The 20,819-nt window shown below is 52.3% G+C and overlaps 1 protein-coding gene across 1 annotated transcript in view; it reads right to left on the reverse strand.

Annotated features, from left to right (window-relative positions):
• Window positions 1–20,819, reverse strand: part of LOC147693237 (tyrosinase-like) — a 300,300-nt gene that overhangs the window by 92,590 nt on the left and 186,891 nt on the right. Inside the window, exon 4 of the mRNA XM_086933641.1 lies at window positions 8,031–8,172. Coding sequence (XP_086789767.1) covers window positions 8,031–8,172 — 142 coding nt within the window. The remainder of the gene's footprint in view (window positions 1–8,030; window positions 8,173–20,819) is intronic.

Raw genomic sequence — 20,819 nt, forward strand, 5'->3', positions numbered from 1 at the left:
CTGTTCTGAGTGGATCTTTTGAAGACGTTCATCGCCAAGTAGGCGCTCTAATAATTTCTCCGCCAAAACAAAAGATGCTTGCTTTTCTTCATCTTTTTTAAACTTAGCAGACACAGCCTTCAGTTTGTGCTCCAGCATGCGTAACAATAGGATAGCTTTTCCCAAATGACAGTCCTCCCTGCTGACTGCACTCGTGAAGACCTCAAAAGGACGAAGCATGTCTGTCAGGCTTTTAGCTAGCTCCCATTCCGCCGCATTTAACCTCAGGTCCTTCACAGCTGTATCCAGTGTTAAGAAATACTGATCGAGTACCGTAAACTGCTCATACAGACGCTCAAGCATGTAGAAGGTTGAGTTCCAATGTGTTGGCACCTCCTGGAGGAGTGCTTTCACTGGCATTCGACGTTCATGTAGCAGACGCCTCAGATGCTTCCGGGCCTTAAAAGAATGGCTGAAATGGTTGCACATTTTTCGGCAGGTGACCACTAACTGGCGTGCTGTACTGTCTTTATACAAGAATTTTTTAACAACCAGGTTCATACAGTGCGCCAAACACGGCACTCTGAAATAGTCACCCAGATCCATGGCCTTAAATACATTGGCGCCATTATCCGTGGAAACATAACCAATGTCGCGTTTTTTTGGGGACAGCCAGTGAAAGACCTTTGTGTTGAACTCATTCAAAATGTTTTCTGCTGTGTGACGTTGCTCCAAGCCAAACATGGCTAATGTTGCATGTTTCCGAGCAGCTTTAAAAACTTGGTCCAGGTCAACACCTGCGTTTAGCTTTGCTTTAACCCCTGAAAAAGAGGCCCAGTGTGCAGTGATGCACATGTAATCAGTGCCTGCGCCACTGGTCCACATGTCTGTTGTCAGATGTATAGTGTGAACAGCACTCTTCTGCAAAGCTGCCCCAATCACCTCCAGCACATCTTCATGTAGTGCTGGAACCGCAACTCGGGCAAAATAGAACCGGCTAGGAACCTTCCATTTAGGGCAGAGCCTGCCACTAATTCTAGAAAACCAACCCCTTCTACAAAAGAAAAAGGGAGAAGATCCAGCGCTAGCATTTTAGCCAGCTTAGTGTTATACAGACGCACCATTGGGTGGTTGCGGTCATATGGCGCGTCTGAAAACAAAATTTTTTTAATGTTGCCCTGGACCATTTTACGGGATGATGATGATGACTTCTTCGACCCAGTTACGCTCGCTGATGAACTTTTTCGCATTGGTGTCTCACTCTGTCCCACACTCCTAGTGTGGCTCACAGGGGGTGTGCTGACAGGGGTACTGGGTGTAAGTGAAGTGTGTGACGCTTCTTCCTCCTCGTCATCATCAGATGGAACATCAACGTTTTCTCGACTTGCAATTCGGGCTTCCTTGATCTCCTTTAGGTGCGCCAACCATTGGACAGTGTGCTGTCTGTCAAGATGACCTCTCTGGCCTCCAGTCCCATAGTTGGTACCAAGCTTACCACGACTAACTGCAAGCTTACAAATGCTACAAATGGCTCTGTTTTCCTTTTTGGACAAACACTAAAGAAGTCCCAAACTGCGGACTTGAAATGTCTGTGGGGACCGGAGGAGGCGATACTGGTGGTGGTCATGCTGCTAATGCCAGATGAAGTGGAGGATGTGTATTGCTAAACTTTACTACGTTGTGCACTCTCACCACCACTAATTGAGGTCGAGGTGGATGGAGGTCCCTTCTGGCGAGTAAGAAATATGGAAGCGGTAGGTTGTGGTGTGCTAGTTAACTTTAATGATTGTGGTGTTCCCATTGCCTCCTCGTCGACTTCATCATCACGCTCAGCAGCTTTTCGGGCTAGGGTCAAAATGTCTGTTTGCTGCATGCCCGCTGGTGCTTCAGTGACGTTAGTGATGACTGCGTCATCGTCGTCGTGAGAGTCTTCAGCAGCAAGAGTATACGCCACTTCTTGTTGAGCGTCATCACACTCCATAACTATGAGAGTTTTGACGACTTTCCTTTTACGCTTAGCTACCTTTGTCAGATCATGGTGGGCCTCAGCCTCACTCTCAGACGGCAGTGGTGCTGGTTCCCAAGTAAGATCCATATCATCAGAAGGAGGTGGGCTTGAAGAAGATGTAGACACCAACACCCTTGATCTTTTCCTTGCTCGGGATGTGGAAGACAATGAATGATCATCAGGAGGAGTGGCTTCCTTGAAGGATACCTCGGCTTGATTGTCGATATCCAGATGTGACCCTACTTCTGGAGGAACAACTATTGTGGCCACTTGTTGTGCCCCTCCATGCATCTCTGCTTGCTCCTCCTCTCCTTGCTCCGCCTCTCCTTCCACATGTACTTGGGCTTGTAAGTGCACATGTGGTTTTTGTTGCGGCTGTGGTTGTTCAACACTTGTCAGATGAGTTACAACAACCTGTGTTGATTGAGGGACGTTGCTGCTACTTTCTAGCGATGAGCCTACATCACTGGTCGATGGTGATTGAACAAGTAGACTGGCTGCCTCTGCAGCAGTCAAGGGCTTGGACTTAAGTTGGCGTGGGGTGGTGGCACTGAGCCCAATGGAGCGGGGGTGCTGCTCCCAGCTTGGTCCCCAGCAAATCCCGCTGCTGCTGCAGGCGTACTTTTTTTTTATTCCCAAAAAATGTGGCGGGCGGCACACCAGTCTGCTTGGTAACTTGCTTCTTCTGCTCCTTTCTGGCATCTTTCTTGCTAGAGGAGCTACGGGGAACTTTTTTTGGGGCCATCTTCTTCAGATGTCACTCTGAACAGCAGGCCGCAGTTGCACAAGTTGCAGAGTTGTCTGTGGCCACACGTGACGTTGTGCTGCACACACCGCAGCAGGACTTCTTCCTGGCACTGGTGGTTCTCTTGTGCACCTACAAGCAATGGAAGACAGAGGAACATCAGTTATACACCCCAAAAAGTCGAAACAACACACAAAAATCAACACAATCCCAGCCCATCCATGGCCTCAATGATGTTTAAATTCAAGAAGACACCCCACAGAAAGACTAGGCCCATGCACCACTCACTACCCCTAAGCAAAAGGCCCCACCAGCAGCCCCCCAAAAAACGACAAAAACCACAAAATTCAGCACAATCCCAGCCCATCCATGGCCTCAATGGTGTTTAAATTCAAGAAGACACCCCAAAGAAACACTGGGCCCATGCACCACTCACTACTCCTGGGCATAATGGATGAAAGCTAGGCAAAATTGGTGCCGGCCTCAGACACTGCCTCTCTTCAAAATGGCCCCTTGAACCCCAAGCACATGTTGCCTGTACCAGCACTCAAGATGGCCACCACCACCACCCACATGGCCAGTCCACATCAACAGTACACCCCAAAAAAACCGAAAAACACACACAAATCACCACAATCCAATGCCATCCATGATGTTTACATTAAAAAGACCCCACAGGCAGACTCAGTCCATGCACCACTCACTACCCCTGGGCAAAAGGCCCCACCAGCAGCCCCAAACAAATCGACAAAAACCACAAAATTCAGCACAATCCCAGCCCATCCATGGCCTCAATGGTGTTTAAATTCAAGAAGACACCCCACAGAAAGACTAGGCCCATGCACCACTCACTACCCCTGGACATAATGGATGAAAGCTAGGCAAAATGGGTGCAGGCCTCAGACACTGCCTCTCTTCAAAATGGCCCCTTGAACCCCAAGCACATGTTGCCTGTACCAGCACTCAAGATGGCCACCACCACCACCCACATGGCCAGTCCACATCAACAGTACACCCCCAAAAAAACGAAAAACACTCAAAAATCACCACAATCCAATGCCATCCAGGATGTTTACATTAAAGAGAGTGAGACCCCACAGGCAGACTCAGTCCATGCACCACTACCCCGGGGCAAAAAGCCCCACCAGCAGCCCCAAAAAAATTAACAAAAAACACAAAATTCAGCACAATCCCAGCCCATCCATGGCCTCAATGATGTTTAAATTCAAGAAGACACCGCACAGAAAGACTAGGCCCATGCACCACTCACTACCCCTGGGCAAAAGGCCCCACCAGCAGCACCAAAAAATCGACAAAAAACACAAAATTCAGCACAATCCCAGCCCATCCATGGCCTCAATGATGTTTAAATTCAAGAAGACACCGCACAGAAAGACTAGGCCCATGCACCACTCACTACCCCTGGGCAAAAGGCCCCACCAGCAGCACCAAAAAATCGACAAAAAACACAAAATTCAGCACAATCCCAGCCCATCCATGGCCTCAATGATGTTTAAATTCAAGAAGACACCCCACAGAAAGACTAGGCCCATGCACCACTCACTACCCCTGGGCATAATGGATGAAAGCTAGGCAAAATAAGTGCAGGCCTCAGACACTGCCTCTATTCAAAATGGCCCCTTGAACCCCAAGCACATGTTGCCTGTACCAGCACTCAAGATGGCCACCACCACCCACATGGCCAGTCCACAGCAACAGTACACCCCAAAAAAACGAAAAACACACAAACATCACCACAATCCAATGCCATCCAGGATGTTTACATTAAAAAGACCCCACAGGCAGACTCAATCCATGCACCACTCACTACCCCTGGGCAAAAGGCCCCACCAGCAGCCCCAAAAAAATCGACAAAAACCACAAAATTCAGCACAATCCCAGCCCATCCATGGCCTCAATGATGTTTAAATTCAAGAAGACACCCCACAGAAAGACTAGGCCCATGCACCACTCACTACCCCTGGGCAAAAGACCCCACCAGCAGCACCAAAGAATCGACAAAAACCACAAAATTCAGCACAATCCCAGCACATCCATGGCCTCAATGATGTTTAAATTCAAGAACACACCCCACAGAAAGACTAGGCCCATGCAACACTCACCACCCCTGGGCAAAGGGCCCCACCAGCAGCCCCAAAGAATCGACGAAAACCACAAAATTCAGCACAATCCCAGCACATCCATGGCCTCAATGGTGTTTAAATTCAAGAAGACACCCCACTGAAAGACTAGGCCCATGCACCACTCACTACCCCTGGGCATAATGGATGAAAGCGAGGCAAAATAAGTGCAGGCCTCAGACACTGCCTCTATTCAAAATGGCCCTTTGCACCCCAATCACATGTTGCCTGTACCAGCACTCAAGATGGCCACCACCACCCACATGGCCAGTCCACATCAACAGTGCACCCCAAAAAAACGAAAAAAAACCACACAAAAATCACCACAATCCAATGCCATCCAGGATGTTTACATTAAAAAGACCCCACAGGCAGACTCAGTCCATGCACCACTCACTACCCCTGGGCAAAAGGCCCCACCAGCAGCCCCAAAAAATCGACAAAAAACACAAAATTAAGCACAATCCCAGCCCATCCATGGCCTCAATGATGATTAAATTCAACAAAACAGTTGTATCATGCACCCATAACCAACCCTGGTCCTACTGGATACTGTGGCTACCCACAATATATTTTATTTAATGTTCTGAAAAAGTTCCAAAATTGTAGTTGCAGCAACTGTAATGCCCCAAACAAACTTACTTGTGAAAGTTGATTTCTAATCCAAAAGTGATCCAAAGAAAGACTAAAAGGCCTCAAATCCAAATATCCAGCATCATCCACAAAAAGTAATCCTTCCACGTCAAGGTCCAAATGAAAGTGGCCAGCACATGAAGAAAGCACTGGGAGGAGCCTGCTGGACAGGAACAGGAAGTTGGAGACTGTGGGGCACTTCCTTCCTCCCCCCCCAAAAAATGGACTCCTTGCAAAAAAAAGTGCAGGCAAATGTCAACCTGAGGAGTGATTCTGATAAAAATCATCATTTTCTGAAGGTTTATGCTGTTTGCTGGTGGATTTCTTGTGCAGAATTGCAAAATCTCTATTTCACGAGTGCGAGGTTGTTGCTTCCCGCCGCACCTACGTGTTCGCAATTGCGAACTCTCGCTATGCGTGCTGTGCAAGGTGGCAAGCCGCGATTAAGTATTCGCGGGCGCCAAACTCCCGCGGGATCCCGCAGCAAGATCCAAAATGGCGCAGCACTCGCAAAATATCGAGAAAAACAACTCGGCAAACGCTGAATGACGGAAAGTGAACGCTGCGCGCCACGCCGCGCGCCGCAATATTGTATCACCAAGCAAAAAAATCCGATGCGAGCGGATTTGCGGATTTTCGGCAAATTCGCGAGAGTTCGCGGATTGCGAATTTGCCGAAAATCCGCAAAATCCGCGAGCGGAACGGATTTTACGCCCATGCTTAGCCTCAATGTCTTCTCGAGTCGTCTGCAGGTGCATCTGGACTTGTGGAGGGCAGGAGTAAACCAGCTGGCTTTCTTGGAGTGTTGCTTGTCTGCTGTCATAACCCATGGTGTGCAAGGATGGTGAAATGCAAGTTGACGCATCACTGTTTTTCCCCAGCAATTCGTCACATTTCATAAATGAGGCCCTGAAACTGCATGTCCTCTACTCGTGGGATTTTGACTGGTCATCCTCTTATGGGGTTTTAAGGGGTTGTTGACCAGTGCTGAACTTGACCCTGGCTGCTCCACGCTGCATTCCGGTGTTTCTATTTAATTATTTCCTTATAGGTGTATTTGCAAACTCTTTTTGCCGCTAGACACTGAAAAGTGACGTTAGTGCTGATTAGCGTGAACTTCCTACTAAACAGCATGAAAACAGCTTACAGCAATTTTTGAAAATATACCCAATATATGTAAACTTTTTTTTGTTCTTCCTTTTTTGAACATTGATGAAAGTCTTTATGCTATTTGTTTAGATAGACATTCATGTGCCCAGGAGATAACCCCTTTAATCATTTTTTCTGGAAAAGACGACTCTCATGCACCTGTTGTAGTAGGCTGAGAAGAACAGCAGACAGTGATCTTCTTGGACGTATGAGGGGCGCGGTTTCTTTCTTTGCCCCCATATGTTGAAACCTATGCATCCCGCTCCTTGGCTACTCATGTTGGTGCATGGCACAGAGGTGTTTCATCATGCTGTGTATGCTAAAAGGGTACCTTCCAGTATGCTGCCTCTACAGGTCTTGGTCACACCATGTACAGGTCACCTTTTTACATTCACATTTTTCTGCTCTGCCAGGTGAACCCACATTTTTGAAATTTACGATTCTCTCTCTCGGGTATGTACAACAGTAGACCTAGATGTTATAGCTGTCTCCACAACGTCATCATCCTGCAGGGGGTCAGCAGACGGTTTCTGGTGTGATGTTCTAGTATCCTAGCTCTGTCCACTCTGCTGGGAAGCCACAATGAACAGAGGCAAATCTTCCTTCTATTACTGTGAAGAGACAAAGGAATAATGGTGTCTCCAAAGGGTGGGCGCCATGTTTCTAGAGGCTGGGGGCTTGCTGTTTAGATAGTGAGAATTGCTGAAATAGTCAGGTGGCTTTTTGATTTAAAGAATTTGTGGACTCTCTACAGCTATAATGTGGCAGAAGTCTCAGGAAAGCGGGAAAGCGGGGCTTCCTTTCTCAATTTCATGACGGCCAGGAGACCCGTAGGGTAACAGTCTGCGCTATATAAGAATCACATTCATTCATTCATTCAAATTGGATTTGTAACTTTCTACAAGGTAAATCCTGATATGAAAATGGACTCAGCTTTAATGACCAGGGGTTCGCCAAGAGCATCTTAAAACTCAGGACTGTACTGGTAGTTTCCAAGATTTCCACATTGGATGCCTTTTTGAGACCACGGTACTGGTTCCAGTACCGCGGTACCGGGGTGGTGCCTTGGTACAGCCAAGGCCACAGGAACGATTGGGTTGATTATTGCTGCTGCGATCTGTCACATTCATGTGCTTTACAGAACAACAGGGGAGTGACCAAGGGCCAGGGATTTGAATCATTCTGTAAATGTTGTGTGCATTGGGATCAGGTGCAGCTTAGTGGGACTGGAGCCTGATCCGCAGGTAAGTTGCAAGCAGCAGACATTTGATAACCTACCTGTAATGGTGGCATTGGGTTCATGTGTGGTATGAAGTCAGCTCACAACAAATCAGATTGCCGTTTATTTAGAATTTGTTTATCAACAAAGCCGTACCTGTCGACCATGGCATGGTGACACCAGAACAGGGGGTCATTGGCAGACTTCTTCAGACTCCCCATATCTCCTCCAACGATGCCGTGAATCCTATTGTGCATGTCGTCCACCCCAGTCTCACCCGTAATGACGTTTATAAAGCCTAAAGGAAGAGAGAAAGGACTCATTCAGACAGGGGATATGGACCACAGTGAGACTGGAGAGGCAGCAGTGATGGAGGAATCTCAAGAAGTTAGAGACACAATCTAGAGGCAGGAAGTCTCCGAATCTTATAACTCCCCAGTCCCTGAATGTTTGGGCTGGTGCCAGGAATGTCTGTAGTATCCTCTGACTCCTCGTTACAGGGATGTCTGATTTGCTGACTGGAATGCTTGTAGTATCACGTGTCCCAGTTCCATGCATTTCTGATTTGCTGTCTGGAATGCTTGTAGTATCACGTGTCCCAGTTCCATGCATTTCTGAGCTGGTGTCAGGAATGTGTGTGGTATCCTGTGTGGCCCCATTGCCTGTATGCCTGCGCTCGTTTCTGGAATGTGTGTAGTATCCTGTGTGTCCCCATTGCCTGTATGCCTGCGCTCGTTTCTGGAATGTGTGTTGTATCCTGCGTGTCCCCATTGCCTGTATGCCTGCACTCGTTTCTGGAATGTGTGTAGTATCCTGCCTGTCCCCATTGCCTGTATGCCTGCACTCGTTTCTGGAATGTGTGTAGTATCCTGTGTGTCCCCATTGCCTGTATGCCTGCACTCGTTTCTGGAATGTGTGTAGTATCCTGTGTGTCCCCATTGCCTGTATGCCTGCACTCGTTTCTGGAATGTGTGTAGTATCCTGCCTGTCCCCATTGCCTGTATGCCTGCACTCGTTTCTGGAATGTGTGTAGTATCCTGTGTGTCCCCATTGCCTGTATGCCTGCACTCGTTTCTGGAATGTGTGTAGTATCCTGTGTCTCCATTGCCTGTATGCCTGCACTCGTTTCTGGAATGTGTGTAGTATCCTGTGTGTCCCCATTGCCTGTATGCCTGCACGCGTTTCTGGAATGTGTGTAGTATCCTGTGTGTCCCCATTGCCTGTATGCCTGCACTCGTTTCCGGAATGTGTGTTGTATCCTGTGTGTCCCCATTGCCTGTATGCCTGCACTCGTTTCTGGAATGTGTGTAGTATCCTGGGTCTCCATTGCCTGTATGCCTGCACTCGTTTCTGGAATGTGTGTAGTATCCTGTGTGTCCCCATTGCCTGTATGCCTGCACTCGTTTCTGGAATGTGTGTAGTATCCTGTGTCCCCATTGCCTGTATGCCTGCACTCGTTTCTGGAATGTGTGTAGTATCCTCTGTCTCCATTGCCTGCATGCCTGCACTCGTTTCTGGAATGTGTGTAGTATCCTGCCTGTCCCCATTGCCTGTATGCCTGCACTCGTTTCTGGAATGTGTGTAGTATCCTGCGTGTCCCTGTTGGACAGGCCACATGAAAGCCCGCTCTCCCCCGGCCCGACCAGGCCCGAGCCCGGTCACGCAGGTACCATACACCACCATTGCACGTCCTCCGTCCCCTCAGGGACCCCTGCCCTCGAACATGTCGACCTCGTGGGTTCGATCCACTGCCGGCCCGCGCACCCATCCGGGGGCGCCATCTTGGACACTCCACCACGAGGCCGCCTGGCCCCCGATCGACCTCAACCCTGGGCCTGGCCAGGCCTCAGACATCCCGGCACCACCATCCACCCAGGAGGTGAGCGGGCTACTTGGCAAGTCAATGGGAGAAAGAGGTGTCGATGGCTCTCCCCCGCCAAGTGCCGCTCGCCCATCGCCTCCCCGGGCGCTGGCTCCACCCCCCTGCTGGGTGTCTGGACTTCCTCATCCCGGACCTCCCGACCTCCAAGTGCGAGGGTCCGGACATCAAAGAACACCAGCCCTATAACTGGGGCAGCTCCAGAGCAGGAAGGCAGTTGTATCTTGGAGTCGAGAGACGCAAAGAAGAACTCATCCTAGACGGACTACTGGCGCTGCCGTAGCTCTGTCTTGTGCACCATCGTCTTGCCTGCTGGCGCTGCCGCAACCTTCGTAACCTTCATATCCTTCATCGTCGTCGGGACCTGCTGGCGTGGCCGCGGACCGTTTGTAATCATCATCTTCATCGGGACCTGCTGGCTCCGCCGCGGACCGTCGTTTCCTTCGTCCATCTCGGGACCTGCTGGCTCCGCCGCGGCCCGATCATCTGAACGCCGAGCTCGAGGATTGAGAGCTATTTCCAACTTTGGTAACAAGACTGTCCCGCTACCCTTTTCCCAAACCAGAGACCAGAATCAAGGGGACCCCTGAGTCCAGACCTCCTTGTACCATTTCATCGTAAACTCAAGAATTGCCTATAAAGTCTCGTTGAACTTTAACCTTGTGTGGTGTCCGTCTGTGGGGGGGAAGTTACTTGTCTGTACGATCGCTGGAGACGGCTCTCCCCGGAGACCTCTCCCCTTATCCTCGGCCGACCCTCCCGGTCCGTCTAACATTGGTGGCCAGCGGCGCGATCCGAATCACCGCATAATCGTACAGAGAGTAGCTCACCCCACGACGAAATCACGATGACAACTAAAGAAAGCGGATCAACCGAGAAATTCCAGATGGAGAAGTTGGACGAGTACAGCCATCGTGAACTAAAACAATTCTGCATCGAACTAGGTATCGCTACCACCGGACTAAGTACCAAAGACGATTTTAAGCATGCCCTGGAGTCTTGGGCAGAAACCGGGGCTGCCGGAACCCCCGATCAAAGCACCGCAGCAAAAACCACCACGGCCCCTGAAGAGCGAAGAACGGGTCTCTCGCAAGACGAGATCCAGGAAAGAGAAAAAACCCGACTACACGAGCTGGAAATGGCCCGACTCAAAATGGACGTTGAACTTAAGTTGGCCGAACAAAAAATCAACTTAGAGCACCTACGTCTCCGAGAAGAAAGAGAGGAGAAACAGAGACAAAGGGAGCTCGAGGAAAAGAAACTGGCGTATGAACACGAGCAGAAACTAGCTGAAATCGACCTACGCAAGCAGAATAAAGAAGTAGGGGTGTCCGAGCAACCCCACACCCCAGGAGCAACAGAGAAAAAGGTACACATCCCCAAGGATGTCGTTCGAGAATACTTCCGAGAGGACGACATCCAGCAATGGTTTAAGGCCTATGAAATCGCTATGACTGCACACCGGATCGATAGAAGCGATTGGGGAGCCGGGCTATGGGGGAGATTCCTCAATGAGGGCCGCGACGCCCTGCTACAGCTCCCGGACCACCAGATGACCTCCTATGACCATATGAAAGCTGCACTCCTCACCCGCTATGGCCTCACACCCGAGATGTACCGTCAGAGGTTCCGAGACTGCACCCGCATCCCGGGTACAACTTGGGTGGACTATGTAAACTACTTTAGCTGAGCCTTCGAGGGCTGGATCAAAGGAAGCAAGGTCACAACCTACGAACAACTGTTCAATCTTATGGTATGGGAGCATCTGTCGAACAATTGCTTCATTGAACTCCGCCAGCACCTCCTCGACAGCAAGTTACCGGATCCCCGGCAGCTCGCAGCCGAAGCCGACCGGTGGGAAATCACCAGAGTGGGCCGGAATGGGTCCTACGAACAGAACCGGAACAACAATGGTCAGCACCGTCCCCGAGGAGGAGGAGGAGGAGGAGGCCAAGGACGCGGAAGAGACAACGCCCCGGTTGCCCCCGCTACCAGCACCACCCCCCCGGCCAACCGGGGCAGCACCCCGGCGCGACCGGGTTACCGAGCCAATGTTACGTGCCATCGATGCCAACGAGTCGGCCACTACGCAAACGACCCAAGCTGCCCCCAGTACCAGAGCCCAAGACCCCGCCAAGTGGCCGCTGCGGCTCTGGGGAAGGAACAGATCTCAGAGGAACAAGAGGAATATGAACAGGAACACCAAGAATGGGAGCCAGCCGCCATGGCTCTGGCCTGCTTAGGGGGGAGAGACATGGTCCCGCGGGTCCCCCTACCCGCTAACACCCAGAAGTACAGCCAATGGGTGAGCATCAATGGACGCCAGGCCGAAGCCCTTCGTGACACCGGGGCCAGTGTAACAGCCGTCCGCTGTCACCTGGTGACCCCAGAACAGTATCTACCGAACATTCTCTGCCCTGTACGTTCAGCCGATAACTCAGAAAGTCTGTGTCGGATGGCCTGTGTCCCCTTCGAGTGGGGAGGGGTCTCCGGCATGTTGAAGGTAACGGTCCGAGACGATGCCCCCGTGGACTGCCTCCTGGGGAATGACCTGGAAAGCTCCCCGTGGGCAGCCGTAGAACGAAGAGAACACCTGGGGATGTTAGGCGTCCCGGACTGGGCGTGCGTCACCACCCGGTCCATGGCCGCTCGTGCCAACCACCGCCCAGAGGAACCCGAATGGCCGGCGCCACCGCCTCCGGTCGCCCCAGCCGAAACCACCGACCGTGACGTCCCCCCAGAACCAGCTCAACCTTCCGACCTCGCTAACCTCGACCAGTGGCCTCAAGAGGGGGGGCCCACGCAAGAACAATTCCGCCAAGAACAGAAGACCTGTCCCTCCCTCGAGGGACTCCGCCAGCAAGCGCTCGCCCAAAGCGCAGGGGATACCTCCGGAACTCACTGGGTCTACTGGGACAATGATCTGCTGTACAGTGAGCAAAGAATCGCAGAGCTGGGGGCCAGCCGAGTACTAGTAGTGCCCCTCCGTTTTAGAGACTTTCTGCTAAACCTGGCCCACGATGTCCCCCTGGCGGGACACCTGGGTCAAGATAAAACCTACAGTCGCCTGGTGACCCACTTCTTCTGGCCCAAAATGAGGAACGATGTACACCAGCATTGCCGATCTTGCCCCACGTGCCAAGCCAGTGGAAAGAGCGGCCGCAAACTCAAAGCCCCCCTGCAACCTTTTCCCGTGGTCACCACCCCGTTCGAGAGGGTCGGGATAGACATCGTGGGGCCCCTGGACCCACGCACGAAACAAGGCCATCGATTCATCTTGGTGCTAGTGGACCACGCCACCCGCTACCCCGAGGCTGTTCCCCTGCGAACTGTGACAGCCCCGGTAGTCGGCCGGGCTCTGATGGGGATCTTCTCCCGTGTGGGCTTCCCCCGAGAAGTCGTCAGCGACAGAGGCACGAACTTTATTTCTAAATATATGAAGTCCCTCTGGCAACAGTGCGGGGTTACCTACCGATTCACGACCCCCTATCACCCTCAAGGAAACGGACTCGTTGAGCGGTTCAACCGCACGCTCAAAGGGATGATCGGGGGGTTGGAAGAGCCCCTCCGTCGCCAGTGGGATGTGCTGCTGCCGTGCCTCCTCTTCGCATATCGAGAGGTCCCCCAGAAGTCCCTGGGCTTCAGCCCGTTTGAACTGCTATATGGACACCCAGTACGGGGGCCGCTCAGCCTAGTCAAGGAAGGCTGGGAGATGCCCCCTCTAAAGAACCCACCAGATGTCTTCCGGTACCTCCTAACCCTCCGCAACCAGACCCGGCGGTTCAGAGAGCTGGCAAAAGCCAACCTAGAGGCCAGTCAAGAGGACATGAAAAAGTGGTATGACCGGAATGCCTCATCCATTGAATTTGAACCTGGCCAACAGGTATGGGTGATGTCCCCCACCGAGCCCTGCGCCCTGCAAGACAAGTGGACGGGGCCCTTCAAAGTAGTCGAGCGCAAGGGTCCTGCCACCTATCTCATCGACATGGAATCTTCCCGGAACCCCCTCCGGGTCCTCCACGCTAACAGACTGAAACCCCACTTTGTGCGGACAGAACTCAGCCTCCTGATGGCCACAGACAATGGGGCTGAAGAAGACTCCGAGCCCCTCCCTGACCTCCTACGGACTCGGGAGAAAGACGGCTCCGTGGATGGGGTCCGACTCTCGGAGGCCCTCACCAGAGAGCAACGCCAGGAGTGCCGAGTCCTCCTGTCACAGTTCGCCAGCCTGTTCTCCCTCACCCCAGGTGTCACTTCCTGGTGTGTGCACGATGTGGACACGGGGGACAGCCCCCCTATCCGCCACCGGGCCTACCGCGTACCAGATCGGGTACGGGCCTGCCTCCAAGAAGAGGTAGCAAAAATGCTCAAGCTCGGGGTCATCGAGCCCTCAGACAGCCCCTGGGCCAGTCCTGTAGTACTGGTCCCCAAAGCGGCCGCTCCTGGCACCACACCGGAACTCCGGTTCTGCGTGGACTACCGGGGCTTGAATGCGGTCACCAGAACAGACGCACATCCCATCCCCCGGGCAGATGAACTAATCGACCGCATGGGAGCTGCCCGCTACCTCAGTATTTTCGACCTGACGGCGGGCTACTGGCAAATTGGCCTCACACCCCGGGCGCAAGAACGTTCTGCCTTTTCCACCCCCGATGGCCATTACCATTTCACGGTCATGCCCTTCGGCATGAAGAATGCCCCAGCAACATTTCAACGGCTCGTCAATCAGGTCCTGGCGGGGCTCGAAGGGTTCAGCGCCGCCTACCTAGACGACATCGCTGTATACAGCCACCATTGGCCCGAGCACCTCCACCACCTCCGAGCAGTGCTGCAAGCCCTTCAGCGAGCTGGCCTCACGATCAAGGCCAGCAAATGTCAAATTGGTCAAGGGTCTGTAACCTACCTCAGGCACCAGGTGGGAAGCGGCCTGGTGGCCCCTCTGCAGCTCAAAATTGCCGCCATCCAGTCCTGGCAGCCCCCCATCACCCAGACCGAGGTGCGAGCCTTCCTGGGCCTCACGGGCTATTACCGAAGGTTCGTGAAAGACTATGGTACTATAGTGGGGCCCCTCACAGAACTCACGTCAAAGAATCAACCCAAGAAAGTCAACTGGACCCCAGAGTGTCAAGCAGCATTCGAGCAATTGAAAACCGCCATGTGTTCCGCCCCTGTGCTCCAGGCCCCCGACTACAGCCGGGAGTTCGTCGTCCAGACGGATGCCTCCGACCATGGCATTGGGGCAGTCCTGTCTCAAGTGAACACCGAAGGCCTTGATCAACCAGTGGCCTTCATCAGCAGGCGACTCCTACCCCGAGAACAACGCTGGAGCACCATAGAGAGGGAGGCCTTCGCTGTGGTGTGGGCCCTCAAGAAGCTCCGGCCCTACCTCTTTGGCACACACTTCCGGGTGCAGACCGACCACCGACCCCTGCAGTGGCTGATGCAGATGCGGGGGGAAAACCCGAAGTTACTACGCTGGTCCATCTCCCTACAAGGGATGGACTTCACAGTTGAACACCGGCCTGGGCCAGATCACGCCAACGCGGATGGCCTGTCCCGGTTCTTCCGCCTCGACGAGGAGAGTCCCCAAGAGGATGGGTAACTCTCCCCGCCTTCAGCTGGGGGGGACGCATGTTGGACAGGCCACATGAAAGGCCGCTCTCCCCCGGCCCGACCAGGCCCGAGCCCGGTCACGCAGGTACCATACACCACCATTGCACGTCCTCCGTCCCCTCAGGGACCCCTGCCCTCGAACATGTCGACCTCGTGGGTCCGATCCACTGCCGGCCCGCGCACCCATCCGGGGGCGCCATCTTGGACACTCCACCACGAGGCCGCCTGGCCCCCGATCGACCTCAACCCTGGGCCTGGCCAGGCCTCAGACATCCCGGCACCACCATCCACCCAGGAGGTGAGCGGGCTACTTGGCAAGTCAATGGGAGAAAGAGGTGTCGATGGCTCTCCCCCGCCAAGTGCCGCTCGCCCATCGCCTCCCCGGGCGCTGGCTCCACCCCCCTGCTGGGTGTCTGGACTCCCTCATCCCGGACCTCCCGACCTCCAAGTGCGAGGGTCCGGACATCAAAGAACACCAGCCCTATAACTGGGGCAGCTCCAGAGCAGGAAGGCAGTTGTATCTTGGAGTCGAGAGACGCAAAGAAGAACTCATCCTAGACGGACTACTGGCGCTGCCGTAGCTCTGTCTTGTGCACCATCGTCTTGCCTGCTGGCGCTGCCGCAACCTTCGTAACCTTCATATCCTTCATCGTCGTCGGGACCTGCTGGCGTGGCCGCGGACCGTTTGTAATCATCATCTTCATCGGGACCTGCTGGCTCCGCCGCGGACCGTCGTTTCCTTCGTCCATCTCGGGACCTGCTGGCTCCGCCGCGGCCCGATCATCTGAACGCCGAGCTCGAGGATTGAGAGCTATTTCCAACTTTGGTAACAAGACTGTCCCGCTACCCTTTTCCCAAACCAGAGACCAGAATCGAGGGGACCCCTGAGTCCAGACCTCCTTGTACCATTTCATCGTAAACTCAAGAATTGCCTATAAAGTCTCGTTGAACTTTAACCTTGTGTGGTGTCCGTCTGTGGGGGGGAAGTTACTTGTCTGTACGATCGCTGGAGACGGCTCTCCCCGGAGACCTCTCCCCTTATCCTCGGCCGACCCTCCCGGTCCGTCTAACAGTCCCCATTGCCTGTATGCCTGCACTCGTTTCTGGAATGTGTGTAGTATCCTGTGTGTCCCCATTGCCTGTATGCCTGCACTCGTTTCTGGAATGTGTGTAGTATCCTGTGTGTCCCCATTGCCTGTATGCCTGCACTCGTTTCTGGAATGTGTGAAGTATCCTGCGTGTCCCCATTGCCTGTATGCCTGCACTCGTTTCTGGAATGTGTGTAGTATCCTCTGTCTATATTGCCTGTATGCCTGCACTCGTTTCTGGAATGTGTGTAGTATCCTGTGTGTCCCCATTGCCTGTATGCCTGCACTCGTTTCTGGAATGTGTGTTGTATCCTGCGTGTCCCCATTGCCTGTATGCCTGCACTCGTTTCTGGAATGTGTGTAGTATCCTGTGTCTCCATTGCCTGTATGCCTGCACTCGTTTCTGGAATGTGTGTTGTATCCTGCGTGTCCCCATTGCCTGTATGCCTGCACTCGTTTCTGGAATGTGTGTTGTATCCTGCGTGTCTCCATTGCCTGTATGCCTGCACTCGTTTCTGGAATGTGTGTAGTATCCTCTGTCTCCATTGCCTGTATGCCTGCACTCGTTTCTGGAATGTGTGCTGTATCCTGTGTGTCCCCATTGCCTGTATGCCTGCACTCGTTTCTAGAATGTGTGTTGTATCCTGTGTGTCCCCATTGCCTGTATGCCTGCACTCGTTTCTGGAATGTGTGTAGTATCCTGTGTGTCCCCATTGCCTGTATGCCTGCGCTCGTTTCTGGAATGTGTGTAGTATCCTGTGTCTCCATTGCCTGTATGCCTGCACTCGTTTCTGGAATGTGTGTTGTATCCTGCGTGTCCCCATTGCCTGTATGCCTGCACTCGTTTCTGGAATGTGTGTAGTATCCTGTGTGTCCCCATTGCCTGTATGCCTGCACTCGTTTCTGGAATGTGTGCTGTATCCTGTGTGTCCCCATTGCCTGTATGCCTGCACTCGTTTCTGGAATGTGTGTTGTATCCTGTGTGTCCCCATTGCCTGTATGCCTGCACTCGTTTCTGGAATGTGTGTAGTATCCTGTGTGTCCCCATTGCCTGTATGCCTGCACTCGTTTCTGGAATGTGTGTAGTATCCTGTGTGTCCCCATTGCCTGTATGCCTGCACTCGTTTCTGGAATGTGTGTAGTATCCTGTGTGTCCCCATTGCCTGTATGCCTGCACTCGTTTCTGGAATGTGTGTAGTATCCTCTGTCTCCATTGCCTGTATGCCTGCACTCGTTTCTGGAATGTGTGTAGTATCCTCTGTCTCCATTGCCTGTATGCCTGCACTCGTTTCTGGAATGTGTGTAGTATCCTGTGTGTCCCCATTGCCTGTATGCCTGCACTCGTTTCTAGAATGTGTGTTGTATCCTGTGTGTCCCCATTGCCTGTATGCCTGCACTCGTTTCTGGAATGTGTGTTGTATCCTGTGTGTCCCCATTGCCTGTATGCCTGCACTCGTTTCTGGAATGTGTGTAGTATCCTGTGTGTCCCCATTGCCTGTATGCCTGCACTCGTTTCTGGAATGTGTGCTGTATCCTGTGTGTCCCCATTGCCTGTATGCCTGCACTCGTTTCTAGAATGTGTGTTGTATCCTGTGTGTCCCCATTGCCTGTATGCCTGCACTCGTTTCTGGAATGCGTGTAGTATCCTGTGTGTCCCCATTGCCTGTATGCCTGCACTCGTTTCTGGAATGTGTGCTGTATCCTGTGTGTCCCCATTGCCTGTATGCCTGCACTCGTTTCTAGAATGTGTGCTGTATCCTGTGTGTCCCCATTGCCTGTATGCCTGCACTCGTTTCTAGAATGTGTGTAGTATCCTGCGTGTTCCCATTGCCTGTATGCCTGCACTCGTTTCTAGAATGTGTGCTGTATCCTGTGTGTCCCCATTGCCTGTATGCCTGCACTCGTTTCTGGAATGTGTGTAGTATCCTGTGTGTCCCCATTGCCTGTATGCCTGCACTCGTTTCTGGAATGTGTGTAGTATCCTCTGTCTCCATTGCCTGTATGCCTGCACTCGTTTCTGGAATGTGTGTAGTATCCTCTGTCTCCATTGCCTGTATGCCTGCACTCGTTTCTGGAATGTGTGCTGTATCCTGTGTGTCCCCATTGCCTGTATGCCTGCACTCGTTTCTAGAATGTGTGTTGTATCCTGTGTGTCCCCATTGCCTGTATGCCTGCACTCGTTTCTGGAATGTGTGTAGTATCCTGTGTGTCCCCATTGCCTGTATGCCTGCACTCGTTTCTGGAATGTGTGTAGTATCCTGTGTGTCCCCATTGCCTGTATGCCTGCACTCGTTTCTAGAATGTGTGCTTTATCCTGTGTGTCCCCATTGCCTGTATGCCTGCACTCGTTTCTGGAATGTGTGTTGTATCCTGCGTGTCCCCATTGCCTGTATGCCTGCGCTCGTTTCTGGAATGTGTGTTGTATCCTGTGTGTCCCCATTGCCTGTATGCCTGCACTCGTTTCTGGAATGTGTGTAGTATCCTGTGTCTCCATTGCCTGTATGCCTGCACTCGTTTCTGGAATGTGTGAAGTATCCTGCGTGTCCCCATTGCCTGTATGCCTGCACTCGTTTCTGGAATGTGTGTTGTATCCTGTGTGTCCCCATTGCCTGTATGCCTGCACTCGTTTCTGGAATGTGTATAGTATCCTGTGTGTCCCTATTGCCTGTATGCCTGCACTCGTTTCTGGAATGTGTTGTATCCTGTGTGTCCCCATTGCCTGTATGCCTGCACTCGTTTCTGGAATGTGTATAGTATCCTGTGTGTCCCCATTGCCTGTATGCCTGCACTCGTTTCTGGAATGTGTGTAGTATCCTGTGTGTCCCCATTGCCTGTATGCCTGCACTCGTTTCTGGAATGTGTGAAGTATCCTGCGTGTCCCCATTGCCTGTATGCCTGCACTCGTTTCTGGAATGTGTGTAGTATCCTCTGTCCCCATTGCCTGTATGCCTGCACTCGTTTCTGGAATGTGTGTAGTATCCTGTGTGTCCCCATTGCCTGTATGCCTGCACTCGTTTCTGGAATGTGTGTAGTATCCTACGTGTCCCCATTGCCTGTATGCCTGCACTCGTTTCTGGAATGTGTGTTGTATCCTGCGTGTCCCCATTGCCTGTATGCCTGCACTCGTTTCTGGAATTTGTGTAGTATCCTGCGTGTCTCCATTGCCTGTATGCCTGCACTCGTTTCTGGAATGTGTGTAGTATCCTGCCTGTCCCCATTGCCTGTATGCCTGTACTCGTTTCTGGAATGTGTGCTGTATCCTGTGTGTCCCCATTGCCTGTATGCCTGCACTCGTTTCTAGAATGTGTGTAGTATCCTGTGTGTCCCCATTGCCTGTATGCCTGCACTCGTTTCTGGAATGTGTGTAGTATCCTGTGTCTCCATTGCCTGTATGCCTGCACTCATTTCTGGAATGTGTGTTGTATCCTGTGTGTCCCCATTGCCTGTATGCCTGCACTCGTTTCTGGAATGTGTGTAGTATCCTGTGTGTCCCCATTGCCTGTATGCCTGCACTCGTTTCTGGAATGTGTGTAGTATCCTGTGTGTCCCCATTGCCTGTATGCCTGCACTCGTTTCTGGAATGTGTGCTGTATCCTGTGTGTCCCCATTGCCTGTATGCCTGCACTCGTTTCTGGAATGTGTGAAGTATCCTGCGTGTCCCCATTGCCTGTATGCCTGCACTCGTTTCTGGAATGTGTGTAGTATCCTGTGTGTCCCCATTGCCTGTATGCCTGCACTCGTTTCTGGAATGTGTGAAGTATCCTGCGTGTCCCCATTGCCTGTATGCCTGCACTCGTTTCTGGAATGTGTGTAGTATCCTGTGTGTCCCCATTGCCTGTATGCCTGCACTCGTTTCTGGAATGTGTGTAGTATCCTGCGTGTCCCCATTGCCTGTATACCTGCACTCGTTTCTGGAATGTGTGTTGTATCCTGTGTGTCCCCATTGCCTGTATGCCTGCACTCGTTTCTGGAATGTGTGTAGTATCCTCTGTCTCCATTGCCTGTATGCCTGCACTCGTTTCTGGAATGTGTGCTGTATCCTGTGTGTCCCCATTGCCTGTATGCCTGCACTCGTTTCTGGAATGTGTGTTGTATCCTGCGTGTCCCCATTGCCTGTATGCCTGCACTCGTTTCTGGAATGTGTGTAGTATCCTCTGTCTCCATTGCCTGTATGCCTGCACTCGTTTCTGGAATGTGTGCTGTATCCTGTGTGTCCCCATTGCCTGTATGCCTGCACTCGTTTCTAGAATGTGTGTTGTATCCTGTGTGTCCCCATTGCCTGTATGCCTGCACTCGTTTCTGGAATGTGTGTAGTATCCTGTGTGTCCCCATTGCCTGTATGCCTGCACTCGTTTCTGGAATGTG

This window comes from Lissotriton vulgaris, chromosome 8, assembly GCF_964263255.1.
Source record: "Lissotriton vulgaris chromosome 8, aLisVul1.2, whole genome shotgun sequence".
In the NCBI taxonomy this organism is placed as follows: domain Eukaryota; kingdom Metazoa; phylum Chordata; class Amphibia; order Caudata; family Salamandridae; genus Lissotriton; species Lissotriton vulgaris.